This window comes from Oncorhynchus clarkii, chromosome 32 (assembly GCF_045791955.1).
Source record: "Oncorhynchus clarkii lewisi isolate Uvic-CL-2024 chromosome 32, UVic_Ocla_1.0, whole genome shotgun sequence".
Lineage (NCBI taxonomy): Eukaryota > Metazoa > Chordata > Actinopteri > Salmoniformes > Salmonidae > Oncorhynchus > Oncorhynchus clarkii.
The window spans coordinates 37,515,488-37,543,029 of NC_092178.1; the positions used below are offsets into that span (position 1 = coordinate 37,515,488).

The 27,542-nt window shown below is 43.9% G+C and overlaps 1 protein-coding gene across 4 annotated transcripts in view; it reads left to right on the forward strand.

Moving 5' to 3' along the window:
- The window catches only part of LOC139392353 (sodium bicarbonate cotransporter 3-like), a 78,290-nt gene extending 51,103 nt beyond the window's left edge, over nucleotides 1-27,187 (forward strand). For 2 of the 4 annotated variants that reach the window (XM_071140282.1, XM_071140283.1), the window contains 20 exons: nucleotides 4,730-4,848; nucleotides 9,132-9,289; nucleotides 9,541-9,628; nucleotides 9,876-10,022; nucleotides 10,461-10,573; nucleotides 16,433-16,607; nucleotides 17,292-17,425; nucleotides 18,120-18,365; nucleotides 18,614-18,719; nucleotides 18,820-18,981; nucleotides 19,353-19,466; nucleotides 20,547-20,708; nucleotides 20,958-21,083; nucleotides 21,414-21,539; nucleotides 21,768-21,836; nucleotides 22,089-22,262; nucleotides 22,484-22,621; nucleotides 22,801-22,907; nucleotides 23,688-23,798; nucleotides 24,576-24,677. In XM_071140282.1, coding sequence (XP_070996383.1) covers nucleotides 4,730-4,848; nucleotides 9,132-9,289; nucleotides 9,541-9,628; nucleotides 9,876-10,022; nucleotides 10,461-10,573; nucleotides 16,433-16,607; nucleotides 17,292-17,425; nucleotides 18,120-18,365; nucleotides 18,614-18,719; nucleotides 18,820-18,981; nucleotides 19,353-19,466; nucleotides 20,547-20,708; nucleotides 20,958-21,083; nucleotides 21,414-21,539; nucleotides 21,768-21,836; nucleotides 22,089-22,262; nucleotides 22,484-22,621; nucleotides 22,801-22,907; nucleotides 23,688-23,798; nucleotides 24,576-24,660 — 2,660 coding nt within the window. In that variant the 3' untranslated portion in view covers nucleotides 24,661-24,677. Of the gene's footprint in view, nucleotides 1-4,729; nucleotides 4,849-9,131; nucleotides 9,290-9,540; nucleotides 9,629-9,875; nucleotides 10,023-10,460; nucleotides 10,574-16,432; nucleotides 16,608-17,291; nucleotides 17,426-18,119; nucleotides 18,366-18,613; nucleotides 18,720-18,819; nucleotides 18,982-19,352; nucleotides 19,467-20,546; nucleotides 20,709-20,957; nucleotides 21,084-21,413; nucleotides 21,540-21,767; nucleotides 21,837-22,088; nucleotides 22,263-22,483; nucleotides 22,622-22,800; nucleotides 22,908-23,136; nucleotides 23,257-23,687; nucleotides 23,799-24,575 lie in introns of all 4 variants that reach the window. The other 2 variants (XR_011629662.1, XM_071140284.1) reach the window with 2 other exon arrangements.
- Nucleotides 27,188-27,542: the final 355 nt, after the last annotated feature.

Consider the following 27,542-nt stretch of genomic DNA (forward strand, 5'->3'; position numbering starts at 1 on the left):
TTTGCACATCGAGAGACTGACATTTTTTCTCATTCCTCCTTGCAAAACAGCTCGAGCTCAGTGAGGTTGGATGGAGAGCATTTGTGAACAGCAGTTTTCAGTTCTTTCCACAGATTCTCGATTGGATTCAGGTCTGGACTTTGACTTGGCCATTCTAACACCTGGATATGTTTATTTTTGAACCATTCCATTGTAGATTTTGCTTTATGTTTTGGATCATGGTCTTGTTGGAAGACAAATCTCCGTCCCAGTCTCAGGTCTTTTGCAGACTCCATCAGGTTTTCTTCCAGAATGGTCCTGTATTTGGCTCCATCCATCTTCCCATCAATTTGAACCATCTTCCCTGTCCCTGTTGAAGAAAAGCAGGCCCAAACCATGATGCTGCCACCACCATGTTTGACAGTGGGGATGGTGTGTTCAGCTGTGTTGCTTTTACGCCAAACATAACGTTTTGCATTGTTGCCAAAAAGTTCAATTTTGGTTTCATCTGACCAGAGCACCTTCTTCCACATGTTTGGTGTGTCTCCCAGGTGGCTTGTGGCAAACTTTAAACAACACTTTTTATGGATATCTTTAAGAAATGGCTTTCTTCTTGCCACTCTTCCATAAAGGCCAGATTTGTGCAATATACGACTGATTGTTGTCCTATGGACAGAGTCTCCCACCTCAGCTGTAGATCTCTGCAGTTCATCCAGAGTGATCATGGGCCTCTTGGCTGCATCTCTGATCAGTCTTCTCCTTGTATGAGCTGAAAGTTTAGAGGGACGGCCAGGTCTTGGTAGATTTGCAGTTCTCTGATACTCCTTCCATTTCAATATTATCGCTTGCACAGTGCTCCTTGGGATGTTTAAAGCTTGGGAAATCTTTTTGTATCCAAATCCGGCTTTAAACTTCTTCACAACAGTATCTCGGACCTGCCTGGTGTGTTCCTTGTTCTTCATGATGCTCTCTGCGCTTTTAACGGACCTCTGAGACTATCACAGTGCAGGTGCATTTATACGGAGACTTGATTACACACAGGTGGATTGTATTTATCATCATTAGTCATTTAGGTCAACATTGGATCATTCAGAGAAGGGGCTGAATAATTTTGCACGCCCAATTTTTCAGTTTTTGATTTGTTAAAAAAGTTTGAAATATCCAATAAATGTCGTTCCACTTCATGATTGTGTCCCACTTCTTGTTGATTCTTCACAAAAAAATACAGTTTTATATATTTATGTTTGAAGCCTGAAATGTGGCAAAAGGTCGCAAAGTTCAAGGGGGCCGAATACTTTCGCAAGGCACTGTGTATATATATATATATATATATATATATATATATATATATATATCTATATATATAGCAGTGTGTGTAGAAAAGAGCTGAACTGGAAGGTTGGGTCATGACAACTAGAGACTGCTGGTTTGGAGAGAAACATGAATTAAGGGTGGAAGCTGGTGGTTTTATTATAAGTACTTGTGTGGTTCTGTAATCTTCCATTACTTAATGTCTATAAAGACAACGTTTGCCAGGAAACAATATAACGTACTTGACCACGTTGTGAGTATCGCTCGAGTGAACGTTGAATCCCATGCTTGACGACATGACACCATTTGCCAACAAACGATATGCTACGTACTTACTTCACCTCGTTCTGAGTATCGCTCATTAGAGTTTGAATCCCATGCTGGCATAGACAGGCGGTTAAGGATGATTTGTTGGAGCTTTTAGAAGCAAACAATGAATAGAACACCCTCCCTACAATCAAAGATGGGGAGGTTTGATAATGCTGTGGGGTTGCTTCGCTGACTCTGGTACTGGGGGCCTTGGAACGTGCATAAAGCACAATGAACCTGCAGATTACCAGGTGTTTTGGAGTGCAATGTTCAACCCGGTGTCCAAAAATTGGGTCTCCATTGAAGGTTGTGGGTCTTCCAGCAGGACAACGAGCACCAAGACGCATTCCAAAAGCACCCAGGGATGGTTCAAGAGAGATGATGGACTGTAATGGAGTAGGCGAGAGAAGAGGTCAGATCTTAATCACATCTAAAAACTTATGGCGAGGTCTGAAAACAGCCGTTGGTGGAGGGCACCCCCTCAAACATTGAAGTATTAGAGCGGTTTGCTGCTCAAAAAAAAGTAGGACAAATGACCCGTAAAAGGTGCAACAAGCTCATTGATGGCTGCAAGAACATTTGTCTGCAGTTATCTTGGCCAAAGGCTGTGCAACCAAGTACTAGCCTCGGGATACCAATAATTTTGTCCATGCCATTTGTCTTTATTTTCTCAATTAAAATGATAAACTTGATATAGTTTACAAAACTACAATTGGTTCTGCAATGTTGAATGCCGAGTGTACAAAACAGTGTACTGCTATTTCCATGACAGACTGACCAGATGAATCCAGGTGAAAATCCACTTCAATCAGTGTAGATGAAGGGAAGGAGACGGGTTAAAGAAGTATTTTTTAGCCTAGAGGCAATTGAGACATGGATTGTGAATGTATGCCATTCTGAGGGTGAATGGACAAGACAAAATATTTAAGTGCCTTTGAACGGGGTATGGTAGTAGGTGCCAGACACATCGGTTTGAGCATGTCAAGTACTGCAACATTGCTGGGTTTTTCAGGTTCAACAATTTCCCGTGTGTTTCAAGAATGGTCTACCACCCAAAGGACATCCAGCCAACTTGACATAACTCTGCGAATCATTGGAGCCAACACGGGCCAACATCCCTGTGTAATGCTTTCGACACCTTGTTGAGTCCATGCTCCAACGAATTGAGGCTGTTCTGAGGACAAAAGGGGGTGCAACTCAATATTAGGAAGGTGTTCCTAATGTTTTGTACACTCAGTGTATATACAGTATGTATACAAACGTATGTGGACACCGCTTCAAATTAGTGGATTCGGCTATTTCAGCCAATGTTAGCACAATAGCTGTTTGTCAGGAGCATCATGAAAGGGTTTCCATGGCCGAGCAGCCACACACAAGCCTAAGATGACCATGCACAATGCCAAGCGTCGACTGGAGCGGTAAAAAGCTTGTCGCCATTGGAGTCTGGTGCAGTGGAATCACGTTCTCTGGAGTGATGAATCACGCTTCATCATCTGGCAGTCCGGCGGACAGATCTGGGTTTGGCGGATCACAGGAGAACGCTACCTGCCCCAATGCATAGTGCCAACAGTACAGTTTAGTGGAGGAGAAATAATTATCTGGGGCTGTTTTTCATGGTTCAGGCTAGACCCCTTAGTTCCAGTGAAGGGAAATCTTAACGCTACAGCATACAATTACATTCTAGACTATTCTGTGCTTCCAACTTTGTGGCAACAGTTTGTGGAATGCCCTTTTCTGTTTCAGCATGACAATGCCCCCCCGTGCACAACGCAAGGTCCATGAAGAAATGGTTTGTAGAGATCTGTGTGGAAGAACTTGACGGGCCTGCACAGAGCCCTGACCTCAACCCCATCGAACACCTTTGGGATGAATTGGAAGGCCTGACTGCGAGCCAGGCATAATAAATAAACATCAGTGCCCGACCTCACTATAATTTTTTAAAACCTATTTTAGAAGAAATAGGGAATAATTTATGAAAAGTGAAAGGGTGCCAAATTATTTGGCCGCAACTGTATACAGTACACCTACCGTACTCACATTTTGATTGCCGGATTCTCTGGTAAAAACTATCTAACGAGCTGTCTAATGCCACAGTACCACACATAACATGTAGTGCCAGCTCTTTAGTATGCAGATGAAGACAAATTATCATTAGAGTCAGAAGTTTTTGCCCTCAGTGTGCCCCTGGTTTTGGAATGATATGATTTGATTATTCGTACTCGTTTGCATATGGACCGTGGCCTGAGGTCCAGCGTGGAGCCTGCATTCCGGGCTTTATCTTCCTGAATGAAGCGTGTCCGCGGATGCAACCTCCGCTAATCCCTGTCACTCCCAGGGGCTTTGTGAGGAATGTGAGCGATGGCGCTTCTGTTCATCCCAACATGGCTGCCTAGTAGCCCGCAGGGCCGGGTGACAACAGGTCACAGGTCAAGGAGGACCACAAGGAAATTCATCCATTCATATTCATTTGAACACTCCTCCACATTCTAGGTTATTGAGACAGAGGGAGAGGAGTGTGTGTGCGCGGTTGCTGTGTTACAGTTCATTCATTTCTGTGGTAATTTCCTCAATGCATGTCTCCCTCGCTGAAGTGCTGGCGTTTCCTGTGTACTGCTCACCTCACATGGCTATAGGGTGCATTGAAGTGGGGAGGCGGATGCGCAATTTCTTGAACCCGTATCACCGCAGGCCGTAATACATGTTCATTATGTTAGTAATTTGTTAAGGTCTTTGAGAGTGTATAAATCAAACTATGTATATTATATAGTATATTATACTATTATAAATGCATATGTAGTCTGGGTCTATACAGAGAGCCTATTGAAAAATAATTGCAAATAATTTATCAGAGTACAGCTACATTATTTCTGTATACATTTTCGATAGAAGAACCTGTATTGTGTTTTGATGCTTTGCAAACTCTGCATATACTGTAAATGATATATGAAAAACACAGTATTATCAAATGTAGGCATTCTAATGTATCCACGAGAATGCACTGAGCAGCAGGTACCTCGGTCCTCCAGAGCTGAAATTTCTAACACTCTTCTGCCGCTATCCCGTCTCTCTCTGTCTGTCTGTCTGTCTGTCTGTCTGTCTGTCTGTCTGTCCTTTTGTCTTGTCGTTGCAGGGCCATTGATGTCCACGCACTCTGTCCCCAGTAACCTGGATAGCAGCAGCAAGACCGGAGACAGGAGGCCCTCCAGAGCTGGGGTCAGTAAAGAGAACAGCAGTGTGGACTTCAGCAAGGTAACCCCTGCTACTGGGCAAAGGACCCCCCCCCCCCCCATCATTAGCCACTCTCATCCAGACATCCAAGACAACCATCATCAATCACAGCCCTTACTCTCTGAGCATAAGAAACGTCACCCACTCCCTGCCTGCTAGAACCAAGAGCCAGTCTCAAAGTGAACTGTACTTTGTTTAATTCAATAATAACTGAGTTTGGTTAAGTGAGATCTTATCCCTCATTATATCCATTTATGACTCTTTTCAGCCATAGGCTGGCATAGGCTGGCAGCCGTGAGGAGTCGGCTTACAACCAGCTTTCATGTGTTTGCCAAGAAGCAATCTCATACTTGCCTGGGGTAGTCTAATCAAAAGAGGGAGAAGGAGACAGAGTGTGTGTGTTTGTGGAAGAGAGAGAGATGCAGATATTACCTATCTCAGTGGGCAAGGTCTCCCAGTGCTGTTACTCAGTTCAAACAACTGACCTTGAGATGAAAGGGACTCCTTTGCTCAGTACTGCCCCTTATAGCTTCCCTCTACTACACATATGTCAGAGTCAAGGCCCGCGGGCCACATCCGGCCCGCAAGAAGGTTTTTTACGGCCCCTGGGATGATCTTGATTTATTATTAGAACCGGCCCGCAGCAAGCCGGCAGCCCGCAGATCTTTTACACGCACCAATACTACATTTCCCACAATGCAAAGGTGACGCACCGAGCAGTAGGCTGCTTCATTTCAATATTTATTGGCACAGCAGTCGTCAGCATCACAGTAAAATTAACTTTCAGATACCCATCAAAAATGGCAAAACGGAAGGTGGATACTGAGAACCGGGGGTTTCAAACAAGGTGGGAGTCGGAGTATATGTTCACGAAGGTAGCTGGAAAACCTGTGTGTCTTCTGTGTGGAGAAAGTGTGGCGGTACTGAAAGAGTATAATCTGAGACGACATTATGAAACGAAACACGCGGACAAAAACAAGAATATGGACATGGAACAAAGGCTACAAAAGGCAGAGGAATTAAAACGAGGCCTCAAATCTCGACAGGCTCTGTTCAAAAAAGCCAAATCACAAGGCCAGGCTGCTGTCAAGGCCAGTTTTATTTTGGCAGAAGAGATCGCTAAATCAGCCCGGCCATTTACGGAGGGGGATTTCATCAAAAACTGCATGATTAAAGTTTGTGACGAAGTTTGCCCAGAAAAAAGGCAACTCTTTTTAAATGTGAGTCTGAGCAGAAACACCATTGCCGAGAGAGTAGACCAGTTGTCCATCAATCTAAAAGAGCAGCTTGTGAAAAAGGGAAAAGATTTTATTGCATATTCCTTGGCTGTGGATGAGAGCACCGACATTTCTGACATTGCCCAGTTGTCAATTTTCATCCGCGGAGTGGACTCCAACCTAAGCGTGACAGAGGAGTTTTTGGCTTTACGTCCTATGCATGGCACAACTACGGGGCATGATTTGTATGAAGAGGTGTCAAGATGTGTAAATGAGATGGAGCTGCCTTGGGAAAAACTCGTGGGTTTGACAACCGACGGAGCACCTGCGATGTGTGGACACAGGAGCGGACTGGTGGCGAAGATACGGGAAAAGATGCAAGAGGAAAACGCGACAGGTGAGCTGACAGCTTATCATTGTATCATACACCAGGAAGCGTTGTGCGGTAAAGCCTTGAAAATGGAGCATGTAATGAGCATCATCACGCGCACAGTTAACTTTATCAGAGCCAAAGGTTTGAATCACCGCCAGTTCAAGGCATTTCTGACGGAGTTAGAAACGGAGCATGGTGATTTGCCTTATCACACAGAGGTGCGATGGCTAAGCCAGGGAAAGGTGCTTCAAAGATGTTTCGAGCTTCGTGAGGAGATTTGTCTGTTCTTGGACAGCAAAGGGAAAGACACAACACAACTCCGAGACGAAATGTTTCTGTGTGAAATGGCTTTTCTGTGTGACATTACGAGTCATCTGAATGCAATAAACTTGCAGCTGCAGGGTCGGGATCGTGTCATCTCTGATATGTACAGTACAGTGAAGGCATTTAAAACCAAACTGACTCTGTGGGAGACGCAGATGCGGAAAGAAAATTTGAGCCACTTTCCCAGCTGCCAGACCATGAAAGAGAAGCTCTCTACCAGTGCGTTCCCGAGCACACAGTTGGCTGATAAAATAGGTATGCTTGCCGCTGACTTTCGACGCCGATTTGCTGACTTTGAAGCACAAAAAAGCAGGTTGGAACTGCTCGGTAACCCATTTGCTGTTGACGTGGAAAGCTCACCACCAAACCTCCAAATGGAGTTGATTGACCTCCAATGCAATGATGCACTGAGGGCAAAATATGCGGCAGTGGGTGCTGCGGAGTTCGCCCGTTTCCTCCCCGGCACAATGCCCCAGCTGCGCATCCAGGCTGCTCAAACGTTGTCTATGTTTGGCAGCACATACCTGTGTGAACAACTGTTTTCTTTGATGAACCTGAACAAAACATCACACAGAAGTCGACTTACTGCTGAACACCTCCACTCAATTCTGAGGATTTCTTCAGCTCAGAGCCTTACCCCGAACATTGATGAACTTGTGGAAAAGATGGGACACCACCAAGTATCACCCTCAACCTCAAACAAGTGAACATTACTGTGCAATCACATATTTAGAGTTTTTACTCAGTTCAAGTTTAAAAGTTAAAATTTAATATTTGTTTTCACTGCATGTTACTTCTCCTTAAACAAAGTGTTGTTTTTGATTAATAGATTTTTGCACTTTATTTTTTTGTATTTCAATCCAATTATATTTTAAAAATATTTCAGTTGAGTGGATGATAGAAAATTGCTATTATTGTTTTTTCTTTGAAGTAAATTTAGCCCACTTTTGCTAAAATAGAAAATATAGTCTACTGATGGTGCCTTGAATACCGGTTTCTTTCATTTAATGTTCATGTTATGGGGATATTTATATAAAGGAAATTTGTCTTTTGTGTCTGTTGAAAATTAAAGATTACTGACAGAGCCATAAGAAAATATTGCTTTATTTATCTGATCATATTGTAATATATTTGTTAGGTTTTCAGTAGGTTCAATTAGGTTCACTAGACTATATGCGTCATTTAAAAATTTTTCAATGAACATTCGAACAGTCCGGCCCTCGTCTTGTAGCTGATTTTTTTATTTGGCCCTCCGTCCATTTGACTTTGACACCCCTGCTCTACTACCACTAACAACGTAGCTTCCTCCAACCCTAGCGTCCATCCATAGCTTCAATCTGCCACTGAGCATATGATCCCTCCATCCCCAGTCATTCCTTCCTTTAATTTGAAGTCTCTCCCTACTCTGTTGTGCCAATTGGGCTCCAGGTAGATATGACATAAATTATATATTTTGCTCGGCTTGATTTGTTATACCAGTGTTTCCCAGTATGGGGCTGCACTGCCGTGTGCATCCCGTGGGACCTGTGGTCCCCGACAGATCATAGCAGCGCGGTTGTCATTTGTCATGCTGTGGGCGGTTAGACAGACAACTTTGGGATGAAAACATGCTACAGTCCCACGGATTATTTTGAACGGTTGTCTTTCTGTGTTGTATGTGTTATCTATTGTATAAAAAAAATGTAAAACCTTTTTGTGTCACAGTTCACAAACTCTTATAGGCTAATTCTGCTTCAAGTTCAGTTAGCCTATCTCTACTCGTTTTTGTTGGGCGCACGAGAACAAATGCGCCCATGTGTGGTCTCAATTAAATAGCCTGTAGCCTATATGCATGGGAGGAGAAGCACGGCGCCGTTGTCTTTCCGTGGGAAATGACTTCCTAACTAGGATAGGCTATAGTTTAGGCTCCGACATTGACTGGAAATAAGCATTGGTGACGCATGAATTTGTCTGCCTGCGAATCGTCCTGCTTCTTTTCAAGTTATGCTAAGGTTATTTCGAAATGGTTAGTCTTTCTGTTTTGTATGCTATGTGTTATCTAAATTGCTGGGACCGGGGATGCAAAGCAAGCTGTGTCCCACACACCTACATTGCGGGACTGGGGCCAGATTTGGGACCAGTTCTTGCAGGCGCGGGTGGGAGTCGGATGAGAAGTCAGCAGGAGCGGGCGGGCGCGGTAAGAAAAGTAGTGGGCGGGAATTAAGTCCGGCAAAATATGTACTTTTTCTTCTCTTTTTTTTTCAACTAATCAACTCATCATCAAGGATTCACAGGATTCACAGGATTCACAGGATTCACAGAAACAGGGCCAGGATTGGGAGACACTGTCTCACATAGTTGTTACTTCCTAAAGCCTCTCTCTCTCTCTGGTTCCGTTCCGCTCCTTTTAGGTGGACATGAACTTCATGAAGAAGATTCCTCCGGGCGCCGAGGCGTCCAACGTGCTGGTAGGGGAGGTGGACTTCCTGGAGAGGCCCATCATCGCCTTCGTACGCCTGTCCCCCGCCGTCCTCATCACGGGACTCACGGAGGTGCCCGTGCCCACCAGGTAGGTACACTACATCTCTACACCCACTCTTTCCCTGCTCTTTCTCTGTCTAACCTGCTAGTCCTAGGTTTTATTCATGCACTTGCTCCCCTACCAGTAGCCGAAACCATTTGTATTTGGAGTCATAAGTCCTATCACTGAATATACTAAATTATGTTGGGGTTCTGAATAAAATACTTTGTATCTGCCTCTACCTGGCCATCTACATTGCGTTGAGTCTAATGCGTGCAAATGGTTTGTGTCCCCTACAGGTTTTTGTTTCTGCTGTTGGGTCCACACGGGAAAGGCCCTCAGTACCATGAGATTGGCAGATCCATGGCCACACTGATGACAGATGAGGTGAGAGGACGGGAGTTGTTTTACGTGCTGCTGTTTGTGCAGTTATCCTTATAGTCTTATGAAGATTAGTAACATTCAGTCATAAACATGAATTAGCTTCCCCTCCCCCCACATGCATAGAATAGACTAACTCATTTGTGTAACTTTTTCCCTTCGGGGGGGGGGGGTCTTTAGGTGTGGCGTTCAGACGAGATCAATTTTAAGATCAAAACGTAAAAGCTATACTCTTTCCTGCATTTCTCTGTAGATATTCCATGATGTGGCGTACAAGGCCAAAGATCGGATGGACCTTCTGTCTGGGATAGATGAATTTCTGGACCAGGTGACAGTCCTGCCCCCAGGAGAATGGGACCCCTCGATACGAATCGAACCCCCCAAGAACGTCCCATCGCAGGTGAGGGTCTAAGTCGACATATATAAACAGAAACAGAAAATCAACATGTCTGAAGTCGAGCCTGATTTTAGACGATTGGTCACGTCGTGCTCTTCAATCTGGATCCTGGAGACCCACAAGGGGTTGATTAAATGAATCAAGGGCTTGATGATTAGTTGAATCAGATGTGTTGGAAATATAGTCTACCCTGTACCACCTGTGGGTGTCCAGGTTTGAAGAGCACTGGCTTGCATGTTAGTTTCCTATGGCGTTTCCATGATGTGTATGACTGTGCCTCCTGGTGGCAGTAGAGGATATAACAGCCCTGTAATAACTTAGTCATGCGTGCATGTATTTTCGTATGGGTGGCCACAGCGGGAATCAAACCCATGACCCTGGCGTGGCCAACTCCATGCTCTACCATCTGAGCCAAACCTATAATGGCTTTCTCACTTGTAGTTGAAGAGAAAGATTCCCTCCCAGCCCAACGGGTCGCCCTCACCCTCTGGGGAGATGTTGAAGGAGGAGGATGAAGGCCACGGAGCTGGGCCCGAGTTGCAGAGAACCGGACGGTGAGCTATGCATATGAATTTATAGCGGAGGTTTCATCTGTGTCTGGGGAAAGTGCCCCATAGAGAAGAGTTGATTAGGGTAAATCTCAAATGACACCCTATTTCTTACATAGAGTTGTGATCAACAGTAGTGGACTACCATACATGTGGAATAGGGTATCATTTGAGACACTGCCTAAGACTCTTTTTTTTAAATACTATGGTATGACATAGGCAATAGGTTGTAAAACAATTTTTTTGAACTGTTTTGATGTCAGAAATAAAACTGCTTTTTATTATTGATGAAATGCATTAAACACGTATAAGGTAATCCAGTAATGAAACTGTTTATGAAGGCCAAAATGAACAACATACAATGCCCACATACTGTGACATTGCCAATGCACTGCACACGTTACAGTTATGATGCTGACATAAGTAAATACTCCGGTTCTCCGGGTGAAAGCCTCTGAGATCGCGTGGCTGGTAGAGTGTGATTATTTGTGACCTCACTCCCCCAGGACACACACACCTCGCAGACTGGGCACTGCATTATTTACCCTTCCGCAGATCCACTCTCGGCGTGCTGCTATAAAAAGCAGCATGCCGGCAGAGAACGACAGAGAGAGTTAGAGGGGGGGAAGGAGGGATAAAGAGCATTAGAGAGAGAGAGAGAGGGAGAGAGAGAGAGAGACTAAGGTAGGGATAAGAGGGGTTTACGGGGTTTACGGGGTGTTATGCAGTCCCTGAACACACAAAGGGGTGGGGACTTAGACCTGAGAGTGGTGGGTTGAGTGTGTTTGTGTAAGTTAGCTGAGTGTGTGTGTGAGGTAGGAACCTGGGTGTGAATGGGTTGAGTGGTATCTGGGTCAGAGAGCAGGAGTGTGTCCAACCCCGGTGGGAAACTAACAGGGTTCCCCTCAGCAAGGAACCTATCTCTAAGCATCACAGTTAGGAAATGACCATTAACCAAAGATCTCTAAAATGTCTTGTAGGAAGTGTCTAAAAATGTGTACCACATTTGGGGGTTCCAAATTTATTTTCTGGCAGACCCTATTGATGGTAGTGTTGTCACGATACCAGAATTTTGACTTCGATACCAGGTTTAGTATCATAATACTCAATATCAATACTCGATACCAAGGCAAAAAAAAAAGTGTATTAGCTAAAGTCACAGAATAACCTTTGGGCATCTTTTGAGTTTTTGTCATACTTTGTGTGAAGGAAGTTCTAACTTCTAGCACAGATGTAATGGTAGTCTGACTTGCTGTAGCTGTGGACTTTCGCCTAAAATCCTTCTGCAAAACCATGCATGAGCATATAAACATTTTACAATTAAAGCTACTAACTGTTTTTAAATGTAATTTGATACAAATCAGGGTAAATTTACTCATCCATGGTCATAATATTGGGTCAAATTATACTGAACAAAAATATAAAAGCAACAGTTTCAAAGATTTTATACCCACCGCACTCTATTCGCAACGTTGACATCAGCAAACCATGTGCCCACACGACGCCATATACGTGGTCTGCGGTTGAGAAATCTGTGGCATTGTGTTGTGTGACTAAACTGCACATTTTAGAGTGGCCTTTTATTGTCCCCAGCACAAGGTGCACCTGTGTAATGATCATGCTGTTTAATGAGCTTCTTGATATGCCACACCTGTCAGGTGGATGGATTTGCTTACTGCCCCAATAGATCCACAGACGATGCAATCGCCATCGCACTGCACACTGTCCTATCCCATCTGGACAAAAGAAATACCTATGTAAGAATGCTGTTCATTGACTGTAGCTCAGCATTCAACACCATAGTACCCTCCAAGCTCATCATTAAGTTCGAGGCCCTGGGTCTGAACCCCGCCCTGTGCAACTGGGTCATGTTCTTCGTGACGGGCCACCCCCAGGTGGTGAAGGTAGGAAACAACACCTCCACTTTGCTGATCCTACACACAGGGGCCCCAAAAGGGTGTGTGCTCAGCCCCCTCCTGTACTCCCTGTTCACCCATGACTGGGCGGCCATGCACGCCTCCAACTCAATCATCAAGTTTGCAGATGACACAACAGTAGTAGGCCTGATTACTAACAACGACGAGACGGCCTACAGGGAGGAGGTGAGGGCCCTGGGAGAGTGGTGACAGGAAAATAACCTCCTACTCATTGTCAACAAAAGAAAGGAGCTGATCGTGGACTTCAGGAAACAGCAGAGGGAGCACGCCCCCTATCCACATCGACGGGACCGCAGTGGAGGAGGTGGAAAGCTTCAAGTTCCTCAGCGCACATGACGATCTGAAATGGTCCAGCCACACAGACAGTGGCAACAGCGCCTCTTCAACCTCAGGAGGCTAAAGAAATTTGGCACAAACCTTTACAGATGCAGAATTGAGAGCATCCTGTCGGACTGTATCACCGCCTGGCACGGCAACTGCACCGCCCGCAACCGCAGGGCTCTCCAAAGGGTGGTGTGGTTTGCCCAATACATCACCGGGGGCAAACTACCCATCCTCCAGGACAACTACAACACCCAATGTCACAGGAAGGCCAAAAAGATCATCAAGGACATCAACCACCCGAGCCACGGCCTGTTCACCCCGCTATCATCCAGAAGGCGAGGTTAGTACAGGTGCATGAAAGCAGGGACCGAGAGACTGAAAAACAGCTTCTATCTCAAGGCCATCAGACCTTGTTATATAGCCATCACTAGCCAGCTTCCACCTGGTTATGAAACCCTGCACCTTGGAGGCTGCTGCCCTATATACATAGACTTGGAATCACTGGCCACTTTAATAATGGAACACTAGTCACTTTAACTTCTCTGGGATATGTGGGACGCTACCGTCCCACCTCGCCAACAGCCTGTGAAATTGCAGGGCGCCAAATTCAAAACAACAGAAATCCCATAATTTAAATTCCTCAAACATACAAGTATTATACACCACTTTAAAGATAAACTTCTTGTAAATCCAGCCACAGTGTTCGATTTCAAATAGGCTTTATGGTGAAAGCACACTTAACGATTATGTTAGGTCAGCACCTAGTCACAAAAAACATACAGCCATTTTCCAAAGAAGGAGAGGTGTCACAAAAGTCAGACATTTGATGATCTTCATCAGATGGCACTCACAGGACTTCATGTTACACAATACACGTGTGTTTTGTTTGATAAAGTTCATCTTTATGTCCAAAAACCTAGTTTGAAATTGGTGTGTTATGTTCAGAAATGCATTGTCTCAAACAAACATCCAGTGAAAGTGCAGAGAGCCACATCAAATTGCAGAAATACTCATAATAAACATTGGTAAAAGATACATGTGTTATGCATGGAATTATAGATAAACCTCTCCTTAATGCAACCGCTGTGTCAGATTTCAAAAAGGCTTTACGGCGAAAGCACACCTTGCGATTATGTTAGGTCAGCACCTAGCCACAGAAAAACATACAGCCATTTTCCAAAGAAGGAGAGGTGTCACAAAAGTCAGAAATAGCGTTATAAATATTCACTTACCTTTGATGATCTTCATCGGAATGCACTCCCAGGAATCCCAGTTCCACAATAAATGTGTGTTTTGTTCGATAAAGTCTATCATTTATGTCCAAATACCTCCTTTTTGTTTAGCCCAATAATCGAAATGCTCAATGCGCGATCGCTTAGCTCAGACGGAAAGTCCAAAAAGTTATATTACAGGTCGTAGAAACATGTCAAACGATGTATAGAATCAATCTTTAGGATGTTTTTATCATAAATCTTCAATAATGTTTCAACCGGACAATTCCTTTGTCTTTAGAAATGAAAAGGAACGCAGCTACCTGTCACGGCCACGCGCATGATTTGGCTCATGGCATTCTGCCAGACACCTGACTCAAACAGCTCTTATTCTCTCCCCCTTCACAGTAGAAGCCTGAAACAAGGTTCTAAAGACTGTTGACATCTAGTGGAAGCCTTAGGAAGTGCAATATGACCCCATAGACACTGTATATTCGATAGGCAATGACTTGAAAAACTACAAATCTCAGATTTCCCACTTCCTGGTTGGATTTTTCCTCAGGTTTTTGCCTGCCATATGAGTTCTGTTATACTCACAGACATCATTCAAACAGTTTTAGAAACTTCAGAGTGTTTTCTATCCAAATCTACTAATTACTGCATATTCTAGCTTTTGGGCCTGAGTAGCAGGCAGTTTACTCTGGGAACCTTATTATCCAAGCTACTCAATACTGCCCCCCGTCCCAAAGAAGTTAACAATGTTTAAATAATGTTTACATACTGCTTTACTCATCTCATATGTATATACTGTATTCTATTCTACTGTATTTTAGTCAATGCCACTCCGACATTGCTCAATCTAATATTTATATATTTCTTAATTCCATTCTTTTACTTTTAGATTTGTGTTTATTGTTGTGAATTGTTAGATACTACTGCACTGTTGGAGCTAGAAACACAAGCATTTCGCTACACCCGCAATATCATCCGTGTATGTGACCAATACAATTTGATTTGATTTATTTATCTTGGAAAAGGATACATTTCTCACTTACAGGGATTTAAACAACTTTGTGGACAATTTGAGAGATACAAGCTTTTTGTACGTATGGAAAATTTCTTCTATCATTTATTTCAGCTCATGAAACATGGGACCAACACTTTACATGTAGCTTTTATATTTTTGTTCAGTGTACTGAGCTGAATCAAAAGATACCAGAAATGTTCCATGGTATGTGCAGGCATAAGCTATGGTCAACGAACACAATTGCATTTTATTGATGGTAATTTCAATGTACAGATATACCGTAACAAGGTCCTGAGGCCCATTGTGAGGCTGTAACGGGGTGCGTACTGGCGGCAGAGAAGTCAGGCGCAAGAGAGCGAAAACTGATTTACAACATAATAAACATAAAAACCACCGTAAACAGAACAATCAATGAATGGGTCAAACAACACCCGGTATTCACCAACGTACACAAGCACTACAAGAAACAATTATGGACAAGGACATGGGGGGGAACAGAGGGTTAAATACACAACATGTAATTGATGGAATTAAAACCAGGTGTGAGGGAAGATAAGACAAATCAATGGAAAATGAAAGGTGGATCGGTGATGGCTAGAAGGCCGGTGATGTCGACCGCCGAACGCCGCCCGAACCAGGAGAGGGACCGACTTCGGCGGAAGTCGTGACAGAGGCCCATTTTCTTCAAGGTATCTGTGACCAACAGATGCGTATCTGTATTCCCAGTCATGTAAAATCCATAAATTAGGGTCTAATGAAATTATTTCAATTTACTGATTTCCTTTATTGAACTGTAACTCGGTAAGAAATTAGAAATTGTGGCATGTTGCCTTTATATTTTTGGTCAGTATAATTTGTCGAACTGGAACGCCAAACGCGCTGAAATGTTAGGCTGCTGGCCCAGTCGACATATTACTAGACAAACTTGATCATCTCAGTCAGTGTTACGACGTGAGACACATTCGGCAGAAGAACCGAAAAGTACTGAACCGTTTCTCCTGTTACAGTATCAGAAAGTACCTAGGTTTTGGTGTAAGTTATCTGTGGGTCCTAACAAATCTCTGGGACCCCTATAGACCCAAAATAGTTATCTCGGTGTCCAATAATGTGTTCCCACTGGGCACAGACGTCAATAACGTCTATTCCACGTTGGTTCAATGTAATTCCATTGAAATGGTGTGGAAAACGTTGACTCAACAGGTGTGCCCCCAGTGGGTTGTATGGTCCCCTGTATGGTCCAAAAAACCTAATCCAGAAGTCTACGGATGTAATCTGGGATTCATCTGGGATACTTCACCACGCGAGTATAATGCTGCTACTTTAATTAGCCCGCTGTAAAGCGTTGTGGTTTTTCCTCTTCCTCTAGGATCTTTGGAGGCCTGGTGATGGATATAAAGCGGAAGGCCCCGTTCTACTGGAGCGACATCCGGGACTCGTTGAACCTGCAGTGTCTGGCCTCCATCCTGTTCCTCTACTGCGCCTGCATGTCCCCTGTCATCACCTTCGGAGGGCTGCTGGGCGAGGCCACTAAGGGCAACATAGTGAGTGGGTCCTTGTCCATGAGTGTCACTCCGATTACAGCAGTCTGTCTTCCATCTGTGCTGTATCCCTTAATGTATGCAAGTCACTCAGCTGCCTGGTTGAACTGGTTTAACCAGGCTACAAGTCAATGTAAGCCTTGCACTAATTATGTATACGTTTACCAAAAGGTCTTACCAAAAGGTCTTACCTTATTTGCTTATTACTATATACAAATATCACTAAAAGCATATAGGATTCATATCACTGTAAGCAAATCGGATGTGGTTAGACAGTGTCCCTCTTCCTCACTGCGAGCTACTCAATATACTGTCTCTATGTTTTGATCCTGACAATGAGCTACACACACAAAAACACTACAGTAACTCCAGAGGGAGACTGTTGGCATAGCTAGCGTCAGCGTGCCGGGGTGTGTGATGCGTCTGAGTAAACTCACTAGAAGGCCAGTGGCGGAGGGATATAAGTACCGACAGGCCGAAGGAGTAAAGCAGTTTGTCTACACTGTCTGATGCTAGGCAGCCTGAGCTGGAATGTCGCTTTAAACTGATGTGCTATGTTATGTGGGGTGTTCTGTCCGCTTTGCCTTATTCCCCTTAGTCTCTCCCTCTCTCTGGTTTCCTCTTATGTATTTACCACCTCCTCCTCTTCTCACTCCTTCTTCCCCTCTCTCTCTTCTTTTGCTACAGAGTGCCATAGAGTCTCTGTTTGGGGCATCCCTCACAGGAGTGGCCTTCTCTCTGTTTGCGGGGCAGCCCCTCACTATACTGGGCAGTACGGGGCCTGTCCTAGTTTTCGAGAAGATCCTCTTCAAGTTTTGCAAGTGAGTGCTAAACCATATCCTGGTTTCACTTTCATTTGCACTGTGGCCCTCTGGTGGTAACAACCTGCAAGTACAAGCTCACCTGCCATTTGGGGATTTCTAATTTGTTTCTGATCAGTAACTCCCTGAGTTTTATGTACTGTATACATGCACAGTAAATCAAGTGCCTGGAGTTTTTCTTGGTCAAGTCACATGGTCAGGAAAAACTCAGGGCCATAACTAGTTATGAAAGAAGTCGGGACAGGTTCAAGGTCGTTCATTGATGAATCCTCAATCATTTCATAAGGCATGGTCCGAGTGATGGCTCCTCCCCTACAACTGTCATAGCCCCTATGCTTTGAGCTCACTGCTTGCAGTACCTAATAAGATATGAATGTGAAAGTACACTGAAAACATCCAAAATGCATTATATATACAGCTAAAATCTAGTACAATGCTTTGTAAAGTTGATATTGAGGTTAAATAAAGTGTGCTTTCTTAATTTACCTAATTTTTCTAACCGTTGCTTTAGATAAAATCAAGACATCAATATTCTTGTTATGTTTTCTTATATGAAAAATCTTAAATTTTCACTTTGAGCAAATTCGTAATTTGCGATTAATCGCAGAGAATCCTGCGAGTTAACTCGACTACATTGTTTAATGATTTGACAGCCCTGCTATTGAATCTCAAACTCCTCTCCTCTCCTACCCAGGGATTACGGCCTGTCCTACCTGTCTCTGAGGACCAGCATCGGCCTGTGGACGGCCTTCCTCTGCCTGGTCCTGGTGGCCACAGACGCTAGTTCCCTGGTCTGTTACATCACCCGCTTCACAGAGGAGGCCTTCGCTGCGCTCATCTGCATCATCTTCATCTACGAGGCCCTGGAGAAGCTCTTCCACCTGGGGGAACACTACCCCGTCAACATGCACAATGAGCTGGACAACCTTACCCTCTACTCGTGAGTCTGGGTTAGGGAGCCTCGGTGGATGGCAAAAGCTGCGGGAAGTGGGCGCTGCCATTTTTCCGTTGCCTTAAAAAAAACGCCCCAAATGTTTTGATCGCTGACCGAACACACATTTTATTCAGGAAATGTACCTTTGCAGATGATATTACCACTGACTCGCGCCCAAAGATGGAAAAGGGGAAATTATGGTTGTGTGGGGAGTGTGAGGCATGGAGTGTGTAAGATTTATTCTCTTGACTCAGGTGTCAGTGTTCTCCACCGGCCAATGCCTCCACTGAGATCTTGCAGACGTGGAACCAGACAGGACACACACCAGAAACTATCTCCTGGAACAGTCTTAACGTATCGGTCAGTCAGAGGACACACACACACACACAAGGAACACACGCACTGCAAAAACATCTGTTGAGCCTGTGTATTTCTCTGACCCTTTTACTCTCTCTGCCAGATGTGTAACCTGCTCCATGGAGAGTTTGCTGGTTCTGCCTGTGGTCACCACGGCCCCTACATCCCAGATGTCCTCTTCTGGTCCATCATCCTCTTCTTCACCACCTTCTTCCTCTCCTCCTTCCTCAAGGAGATCAAGACCGAGCGATACTTCCCTACAAAGGTGTGTTATTCACTTGCAATCAGAGCGTACAGCTATTGTGTGTTTGTTTGTGTGTGTGTGTGTGTGTCCGTGTGTGCGTGTGCGTGTTTGTGTGTGCGTGTTTGTGCGTGTGCGTGTGTGTGTGTGTGTGCGCGCGCGCGTTCGTGCACGTGTCCGCGTGGGCGTGTTCATGTTCCTCTAAAAGTTTCATTGTGCTGCAACAACATTCACAGTTCATTTCAAGGTCATCACCTTCCTCCCACACAATGTGTCCCGCGCTTTGCCGTCACCGCTAGCTACTGTGTGTGGGTGTTCCCACTGAGTGAATTATAATGGCTTTGTTGTTTACACACGACCATGTTTGTGCAATGTCCTTATCACGGGTTGTGCAGGTGCGCTCCACCATCAGTGACTTTGCCGTGTTTCTGACCATTATGATCATGGTGCTGGTGGACTATCTGATCGGCATCCCCTCTCCTAAACTCAACGTACCCGACCGCTTTGAGGTAGGACTCTTTTGATATTGTATTTCTGTGTAGGCATTCAGAAGACGCTGTACTGCCTACCATAGGGCATACTGATAATGTCAACATGTCATGTGATGCTGATGACAGCAATTATATATATATCCTGGGCTGATACTCGAGGCAGTAAGTGATAGTAGTCAGCTAATGTGGACACTGGCCTATTCAGATCTGTCTAGCGCAATGGGGTGGCTTTCTTTTAGCCTTAGCGTTGAAGCTAACTCTCTGCCCTGCTGCAGCCCACCTCCAAGCACCACGGCAGGCTATCTAGTGTAAATGCGATAGCTAGCTACTAGCCTTAGCATTATTTCAAAAATCTATCAAAGTCACACAGGATACAGTCAAGTGTACACAGGACAATGTAATGTACAATGGAAAACATCACGAAGGACCACACACAACCCAGCCACGGACCGTTCACTCCTCTACCGTCTGGCAGACGGTATCGGAGCATCGGGTGTTGGACCACTAGGCTCAGAGATAGCTTTTACCCACAAACCACACATTTGAACTGGAACTGACCATTTACACTGACTCTCCGTACCTGCACTCACTCAGTCACTCACTCACTAAGTCACTCACTCACTCAGTCACTCACTCACTCACTCACTCACTCACACAAGCCCACACATATGCAGATACAAACACACACACACACACACACACACACACACACACACACACACATTCAAGCCACACACACACACCACTGCTGCTATTGGACTTCTGTTTAATATTGCACAACACACTTCATATCTCCCTTCCCCGGCACACATGTAAATATTGTAATGTGCCTTCCTTGTATTTATATCTCTGCTAAATTTGTATTCAATTGTTTTTGTAGCTTCTATTGAGCTTCTATTCTTTTTATACATTTGCATTACTTCATCTATTCTTATTGTTGTCGCATTGTCGAGAGGGGAACCTGCAAGCATTTCATTGTACTGTTTACACCGTGTGTTCCTGCGCATATGACAATTAAACTTAACTCGAACACTATAGCCTGACTGCCAGCTATTAGCATTATAGTTTAAAAGCTAACTCTATGCTCTGGGTCTACAGCCTACCTCCAAGCATCGCGGCTGGCTGATCTCCCCGCTGGGCACCAACCCCTGGTGGACCCTGCTGGTGTCGGCGCTGCCCGCTGTGCTCTGCACCATCCTCATCTTCATGGACCAGCAGATCACCGCCGTCATCATCAACCGCAAGGAGCACAAGCTCAAGGTGAGCATGCCCCGGTTTACGGCATAGACGTCCGTAGTCTCCATTTCCACTGTCAAGGTGAGGTGGAACAGACACATTTCTTACAATGTTCTGTCTCCTAGTTCTGTCCATTATATTAACATTCACTGGGTTGAATGTAGCTAGTGTTTTCATTAAGCATATTCACTGTGTACAATTTGGTGCTCCCGACTACTATAATCACTTTTTTATCCTCTTCTCCCCCCCCCCCCCTTCTTCTCCGTCATGTAGAAAGGCTGTGGCTACCATCTGGACCTGCTGGTGGTGGCGGTAATGCTGGGGGTTTGCTCCATCATGGGCCTGCCCTGGTTCGTAGCCGCCACCGTGCTCTCCATCTCCCACGTCAACAGCCTCAAGGTTGGCAAGCCTGCTGCTGTTTATTCGTTATAGGTCAGCGGTGTAAAACGCACTTCCTGGAGGGCAGAGTGTCTGCGTTTTTTAAATTGTCTTCTCCTCCCTTGTACTTCGTTGATCAATTAAGGTCATCAATTAGTTCGGTACTGCTCTCACCTGGTTGTCTAGGTCTTAACTAAACATATTGATAGGAAATGACAAAGACCAGCAGACATTCAGCCCTCCGGGTATTAAGTTTGACACCTCTGTTGTAAGTGATTAGTTGTGATTTTGGCTTTTTTTTCTCTTGAGTATAATCGACATTCGTCTAATGTGATGGAATCAAACCTAAAGGTGGAGTCGGGCTGCTCGGCGCCAGGAGAACAGCCCAAGTTCCTGGGCATCAGAGAGCAGAGGGTCACCGGCTTCATGATATTTGTCCTCATGGGCTGCTCCGTCTTCATGACCTCCGCACTCAAGGTCACAGCTCTTTGGGTTTTAGAAAAGTGTTATAAAAAAACAAGATGGATTATTAATGTATGACAATGGGCGCTGGACCCCTAATGCAATGTGAATGCTAAGCAGTTTGACTCTTAGGTGTTCACCTTACAGTTGAAATGTTGACATGGATGATTTTGAAATGCTTGAAATGATTATGATTATTATTATTATATACTGTATGTTCAACTTTTCTCGCCCAACTTCCAGTTCATTCCTATGCCGGTGCTGTACGGGGTCTTCCTCTACATGGGAGTCTCTTCACTCAAAGGCATTCAGGTGAGATTATATTCACTGATTAGTTGAAGATATGATCAGAGATTTGGATCTTTAGACAGTAATGCAATGCCTTGTCTGTAGTGATGAGCTTACTCTTTTTGTAATTAAACTCCCTTTGATCAAGAAAACATGTAATTGCAGTTGAACTCTTTCATTGCAAATGTGTTTCCTGACAAAAATGTGAAAAGGATGATGAATGGTGCTCAGGACAATGTTCACATCTCTCTCTCTCTCTCCCTCTCGCTCTCTTAGTTCTTTGACCGTATCAAGTTGTTTGGTATGCCAGCCAAGCACCAGCCTGACCTGATCTACCTGCGCTACGTTCCCCTGTGGAAGGTCCATGTTTTCACCCTGGTGCAGCTCACCTGCCTCATACTGCTCTGGGTCATCAAGGCCTCCGCAGCCGCTGTCGTTTTCCCCATGATGGTAATACCCATAGAGAGAAATGTGCTATAGTAGTACTGCCATCAATCTATCTCTCCATGGTTAATATCACTCTCCACATTTACAATCTGGAGAAATGTGATATCTTGTCTACCAACAAGGGTGTTTGTAAACATGAAAATATCTAAAACCGTGTGTATGGGTCTGTGTAGTTATTTTGCTTCCTTTCTCCCCCTCTTAAAATATCCTGTTTTTGCTTAAAGGTGCTGGCCCTCGTCTTCATTCGGAAGCTTCTCGACTTTTTCTTTACCAAGAGGGAGCTCAGCTATCTGGACGACTTGATGCCCGAGAGCAAGAAGAAGAAAGAGGATGACAAGAAGAAGAAGGAGCGGGAGAAACGGGTAACACACAGTGGCACTTTAAAGCCATTAGCTCCCCCCGACAACATTCACTGTCTAGCACGCTAACACGACTTTCCCCCACAGAAATCAAACTAGAATCGGGCAAAGCCGCTCAGACGATGTCAATTTGACTGCACTCTCATGGGTACACTCAATTGTAATTCTCCCCTTGGTCCCAGGAGGCCCAGGCTTTATTGCTCGTAGAACAGGTGGGCGTGAATGCTGTGAAGGTCCATTATGACGCTGGGAACCTGCTCAAGATCCCAGTCAAAACGTTCTCAGGGAGGTGAGTGCCGCCCACCCGACAACAGGAGTACAATACACAACATTACACTGGATACATAAATGAAGGGCACACTTTTCTTTGGCTTTATCTTTGTATGACTTGATGATGTCATTTTATTAGGGTATAAAACAACAACAACAAGAAAAATCTACATCTCTACATTCTTGGTATTGCAACATAAAGGTAACCGTGATGATGTTAGTTCGGTAACGTGTTTTATCTTGAACAGATCGTACAGAATAATCGCTCGTACCCTCCCAGTGGATGAAGAGGCGGTAGGGGTGGGTGTCTGATACATCCAGCCCACGTGCTGAGTTTTAACCCTACTCAGTAATATACAGTAACATCAGTGAGCGCATGGCCAAAATCGTAACTTGGCTATTTACTATACCTTGTAAATGATGCATTTTTATTGAAAACACACTCCCCTGTGTGCTGCGTTTGTGTTTTCTTTTTTTTTGGGGGGGGGGGTTGTTATGATGATACATACTGCTCCATCGTATCATGGCAAGGTAAAAAGGCTCTAAAACCATGTGAATACTAATGAATACTAATGATAGAGAACTCACCACAGACAACCATCACCCAAGAGTCACAATTGCCTCCAAAGCGATTGTTACATATTTTCAGTGCAAGATACAATGACAGAGAAATGCTTTGACCGAGAACTGGTGCCGAGTAGCCCTGTGTGCTTCAATCTTTTGTTTGTTTACCTTATCCATATGCATGCATGTCTGTCTCCCCTCCCTTGTTCTGTCCTGTTTTCCTCGCTGCACGTAGCTCATGTGACCTCAGCAATGTTAATATCTCTGAGGAAATGGCCAAAAGCGGGGCATGCAAAGCAGTGGCGTTGAGCGCCGACTTCGGCCCGTCTATGAAGCGTAGCCAAAGGTAGCTATGCCGACGACGACTCGCCTTTAGCTGTCACCCCTCTTTGTCCTGAAAATGGAGGAGCCTTTTTCCAGGCACACCTCAGGTCTACTGAAATCTCATTAAGACAAGATCACTTGTAGATCATATAATTCTATTATATTCTGTGACTATTCTAATGGACAGTAACGAATCTAATACAACTAAATAATCTACTTAATTCTGTGACTAGCACGTGAACTAATAGGTATGATAAGGACAATATCCATTCGTATGTAACGAGACTATTAAGATCTTGCTTTTGCTTGTGTCATAACTTGCATAATTTTCAGTTGCATGTATGTTGTGAGATCTGAATTGTGTGTGGATATTTCCATAAAACAAGAATACACTCTATTTTCCTGAATATTGTATTTGCCTACAGATATATTTGCCTACAATACATAAAAGCAAAGCGTTGAGGCTTTGCCCTGAGATTCTTACATGTCCTGAGGATCTAACTGGGTGCTGCCACATTTTATCCTTCCGTCCCAATTCTAATGGTTAAGGACAACATCATTTAACACATGAGCCCGCCCTCTTCAAGTCTAGGGTGTTTAACAACCGTATATTCTTAGAGCATGGTATGAGCTTTGAGTTTCATTTTAGCATTGCCGTCTGACACTTTCCCAGACAGCATTGCACTTACATCAGAAACACATTTCCTGCTCATCCTTGACACATTGATATCCTGGCCCAGCACAACCAGCCCATTGATGCTTCTCTTCCCATCTGTTCCCCTCCCTTGTCTCCTGGCAGCCAGGAGAAGGTCGCCTGTGTTAGAGTCAACATGGACACTACCGAGGCAGGAGGAGAGAGTTCAGCCTTAGAGACTGCCTTGTGATCGAGGAGACCTTGTACTACCCCCCCCCACCTAACCCCACAGAGGGCCACCCTGGTACAGTGAGCAAGCTAGGACTTGAGCAGAGCAATCAGACTGGTCTCTGTGGGTCTGCTGAGTCAACAGTTGAGCTCCAGTGGTCCAGTGTAGCTAAGGGGGTCTTGAGGCTCCCCCAGTGCACAGAGGACTGACTGCCCGGGCAGTGGCGAGCACATTGCCGGGACATGAATGAACCAGACTCACACTGCCTACCGAAACCCAATGGGTCGAAACCCCATGTCAACCAATCATTTCCCACTCACTGCCACAGATGCCAAAGGATGGGGCCACCACCGCCACACATATGCGGAATCTTCTTTAATTGTTGTGTATGCATAAATGTACTTAATTGTATTATATAAGGTATATTTTCTCATGTACATTTTAAGTTATATTTTATTACCACATTTGCATCCTGTTTTTTTTGGCACACGTCATTTGTGAGCTATTCTGGTCTCTGTCTACATTTCTAAATAATATATATTTCCTTTCCAAAATGTACTATACACAAACCAGCTACACCAGCTCCAAAAACACATCAGTCAAGCCATGATGATTCAAGTTGTTATTTCTGTGATTTCATCAGTGCAAACTGGTAACATCCTGACTTAACACGGGTAATCTAAAACAAAACTGTTGCAAACCAAAAGAAGAATGTAGACATTCAGACGCCTTTACCCCGTAATCTTTCTCGCTTGTGACACATTGACAACGGTTGGAGTGGCAACATCTTTTCACTGCCCCTGTACTGTATCTGTACTGTACACTCTGCAAGTTGCATTCTCAGTATTGGTATTGCTGCTCAGATCAAGTTGTTCCAACTGAGAATAGTTGTTGTTGTTGTAAGTATATGTCACTGTTATGCTGTTTCTGTGGAATTGTGTGCTTTCTGTTGTATGTTTCAATGGAACATTTTCTGAAATACTAATTTAAGGTTAAGAAAGTGATGGGATGAATACTACAATAAGCACTTTAGATTTGTTTGCCAGTAGGAATTAGTGCACAGGCCTGAATTTAGTTAAACACCATTGAATCTGAAGACCCGCAGAACTGTTTGCTCAAATGTCTAGTAAAAGTTGCAACTTTGAAATCAATATGATTTCTGATTGTGGGAAGTTCTTTACACTCATCGCTTGTCTGTCACTATTTGCACAGTATTTCAATATTATAACCTATTTTGTGTATTATTGTTGGATTCATTATTCTTGGGACAATTATTTTTGATAAACAGGAAAGTGAACAAAAAAGCAATGTGCCGTTAGATTTCTTCTAAAAGCAATGAACAACATTATTCTGTGCTGTCAAATTGTATTCTCACAATATTGTACCATTTATGCTGTACAAGTTTTGGTACTTGTGTGTCACAATGTACACCGTAAAGGTAAGTTCAATATTGCACATGTCATTTTTATGCTGAAAGATATTTCAAAAAATTATCTGTGAAATGCAATTATATATTTCTCATTTGCTTAGCACACGTGCTCCTGTTTTAGCAATAATAGATGAGTTTTCAGTACAATACAATGTCTGGAGTGATGTTTCTATTGAGCTGTCTAGCGGGAGTTTGTCAAACCCCATCCACGTTGTGTGTCTCCTCTGTTGACTATTAGTGTGTGGCTGATTATACAGACAATAGCTGACGTGCCTTGTGAATGCTCGTTGTTTGTCTTTTATTCATACGGTAGACATAGTGTTAATGTTCAGGTAGTGCACACACACGTGGCTCAAAATGCGTAAGAGAGACGAGCAAGCTAGGACGGCATATCGACAGGCTGTTCATCATATCTGTTGAAACTGAAGTAAAATATGAATGCGGTAGTGCTCTGAATGTTTATGTGAAAGTCACGTCCTCCTCAACCCGACCCGACCACTAACCTGATGTATTACATGACAAATAGGAACTCATTAGTACACTTCATCATACTAATTTGTCAATAATGTACTGTATGTGTTTGTATGTCACAGACGTGGTGTTTGTTCACGAATGGTATGAACTGTAATTTTTTACATGCAATATCAGCAAATGTGCACAAAATTATTGTAACTTCAATATCACGAATGAAAATGACAGAAATCTAATGCATTTCGCCAAATACCTATCTTTTAACAAAAAGGTAAATGTGCATTGTTGCAATTTTTGTTTGAACACAATTCTGGTCAAATGTTGGCTATTTTAAGTCATTACAAATGTTGTTTTGGTATTTGTGATACTATATGTATGCAGTAGGTACAATTCATTGTAGAACACAAGTGGTATTGCAGTGCAACGGATTCCATCTGTATTGTATCATCTTTACCATGAATAATATAATATGGCTCTGATCTGTGCCATAGAAACAGGGTATTCTTTAGGACCATGCATTACACTGACCTCAGTCAAGCACAGAACATTCTCCTGCAATATGTTGTTGAATACGATAAGAACATGTAGGGTGGAAACAATTTTTTTTGTAAGTGTTGATGGAAAGCAATTAAAAGTAAATGAAATGTCTATTGTTCCTCTCTGCATATTTAAGCCAAGTGCAAAGCACACCATCAGTGTGTGTACAGTACCTATGGTGAATCCCAAAACCCTGCCAACTCTCTCGGAGGGCTCTCTGTTGTCGTGTGATGCTGACGAAACTCGCAGTGTGACTTCAAGAGTGGCGAAGGGATCAAATAAACCCTTTCCACAGTGGTGGAAAAAGCAGCCAACAAGTGCTCAGCATATGTGGGAACTCCTTCAAGACTGTTGGAAAAGCTGGTTGAGAAAATGCCAAGAGTGTGCAAAGCTGTCATCAAGGCAAAGGGTGGCTACTTTGAAGACTCTAAAATATATTTTGATTTGTTTAACACTTTTTTGGTTA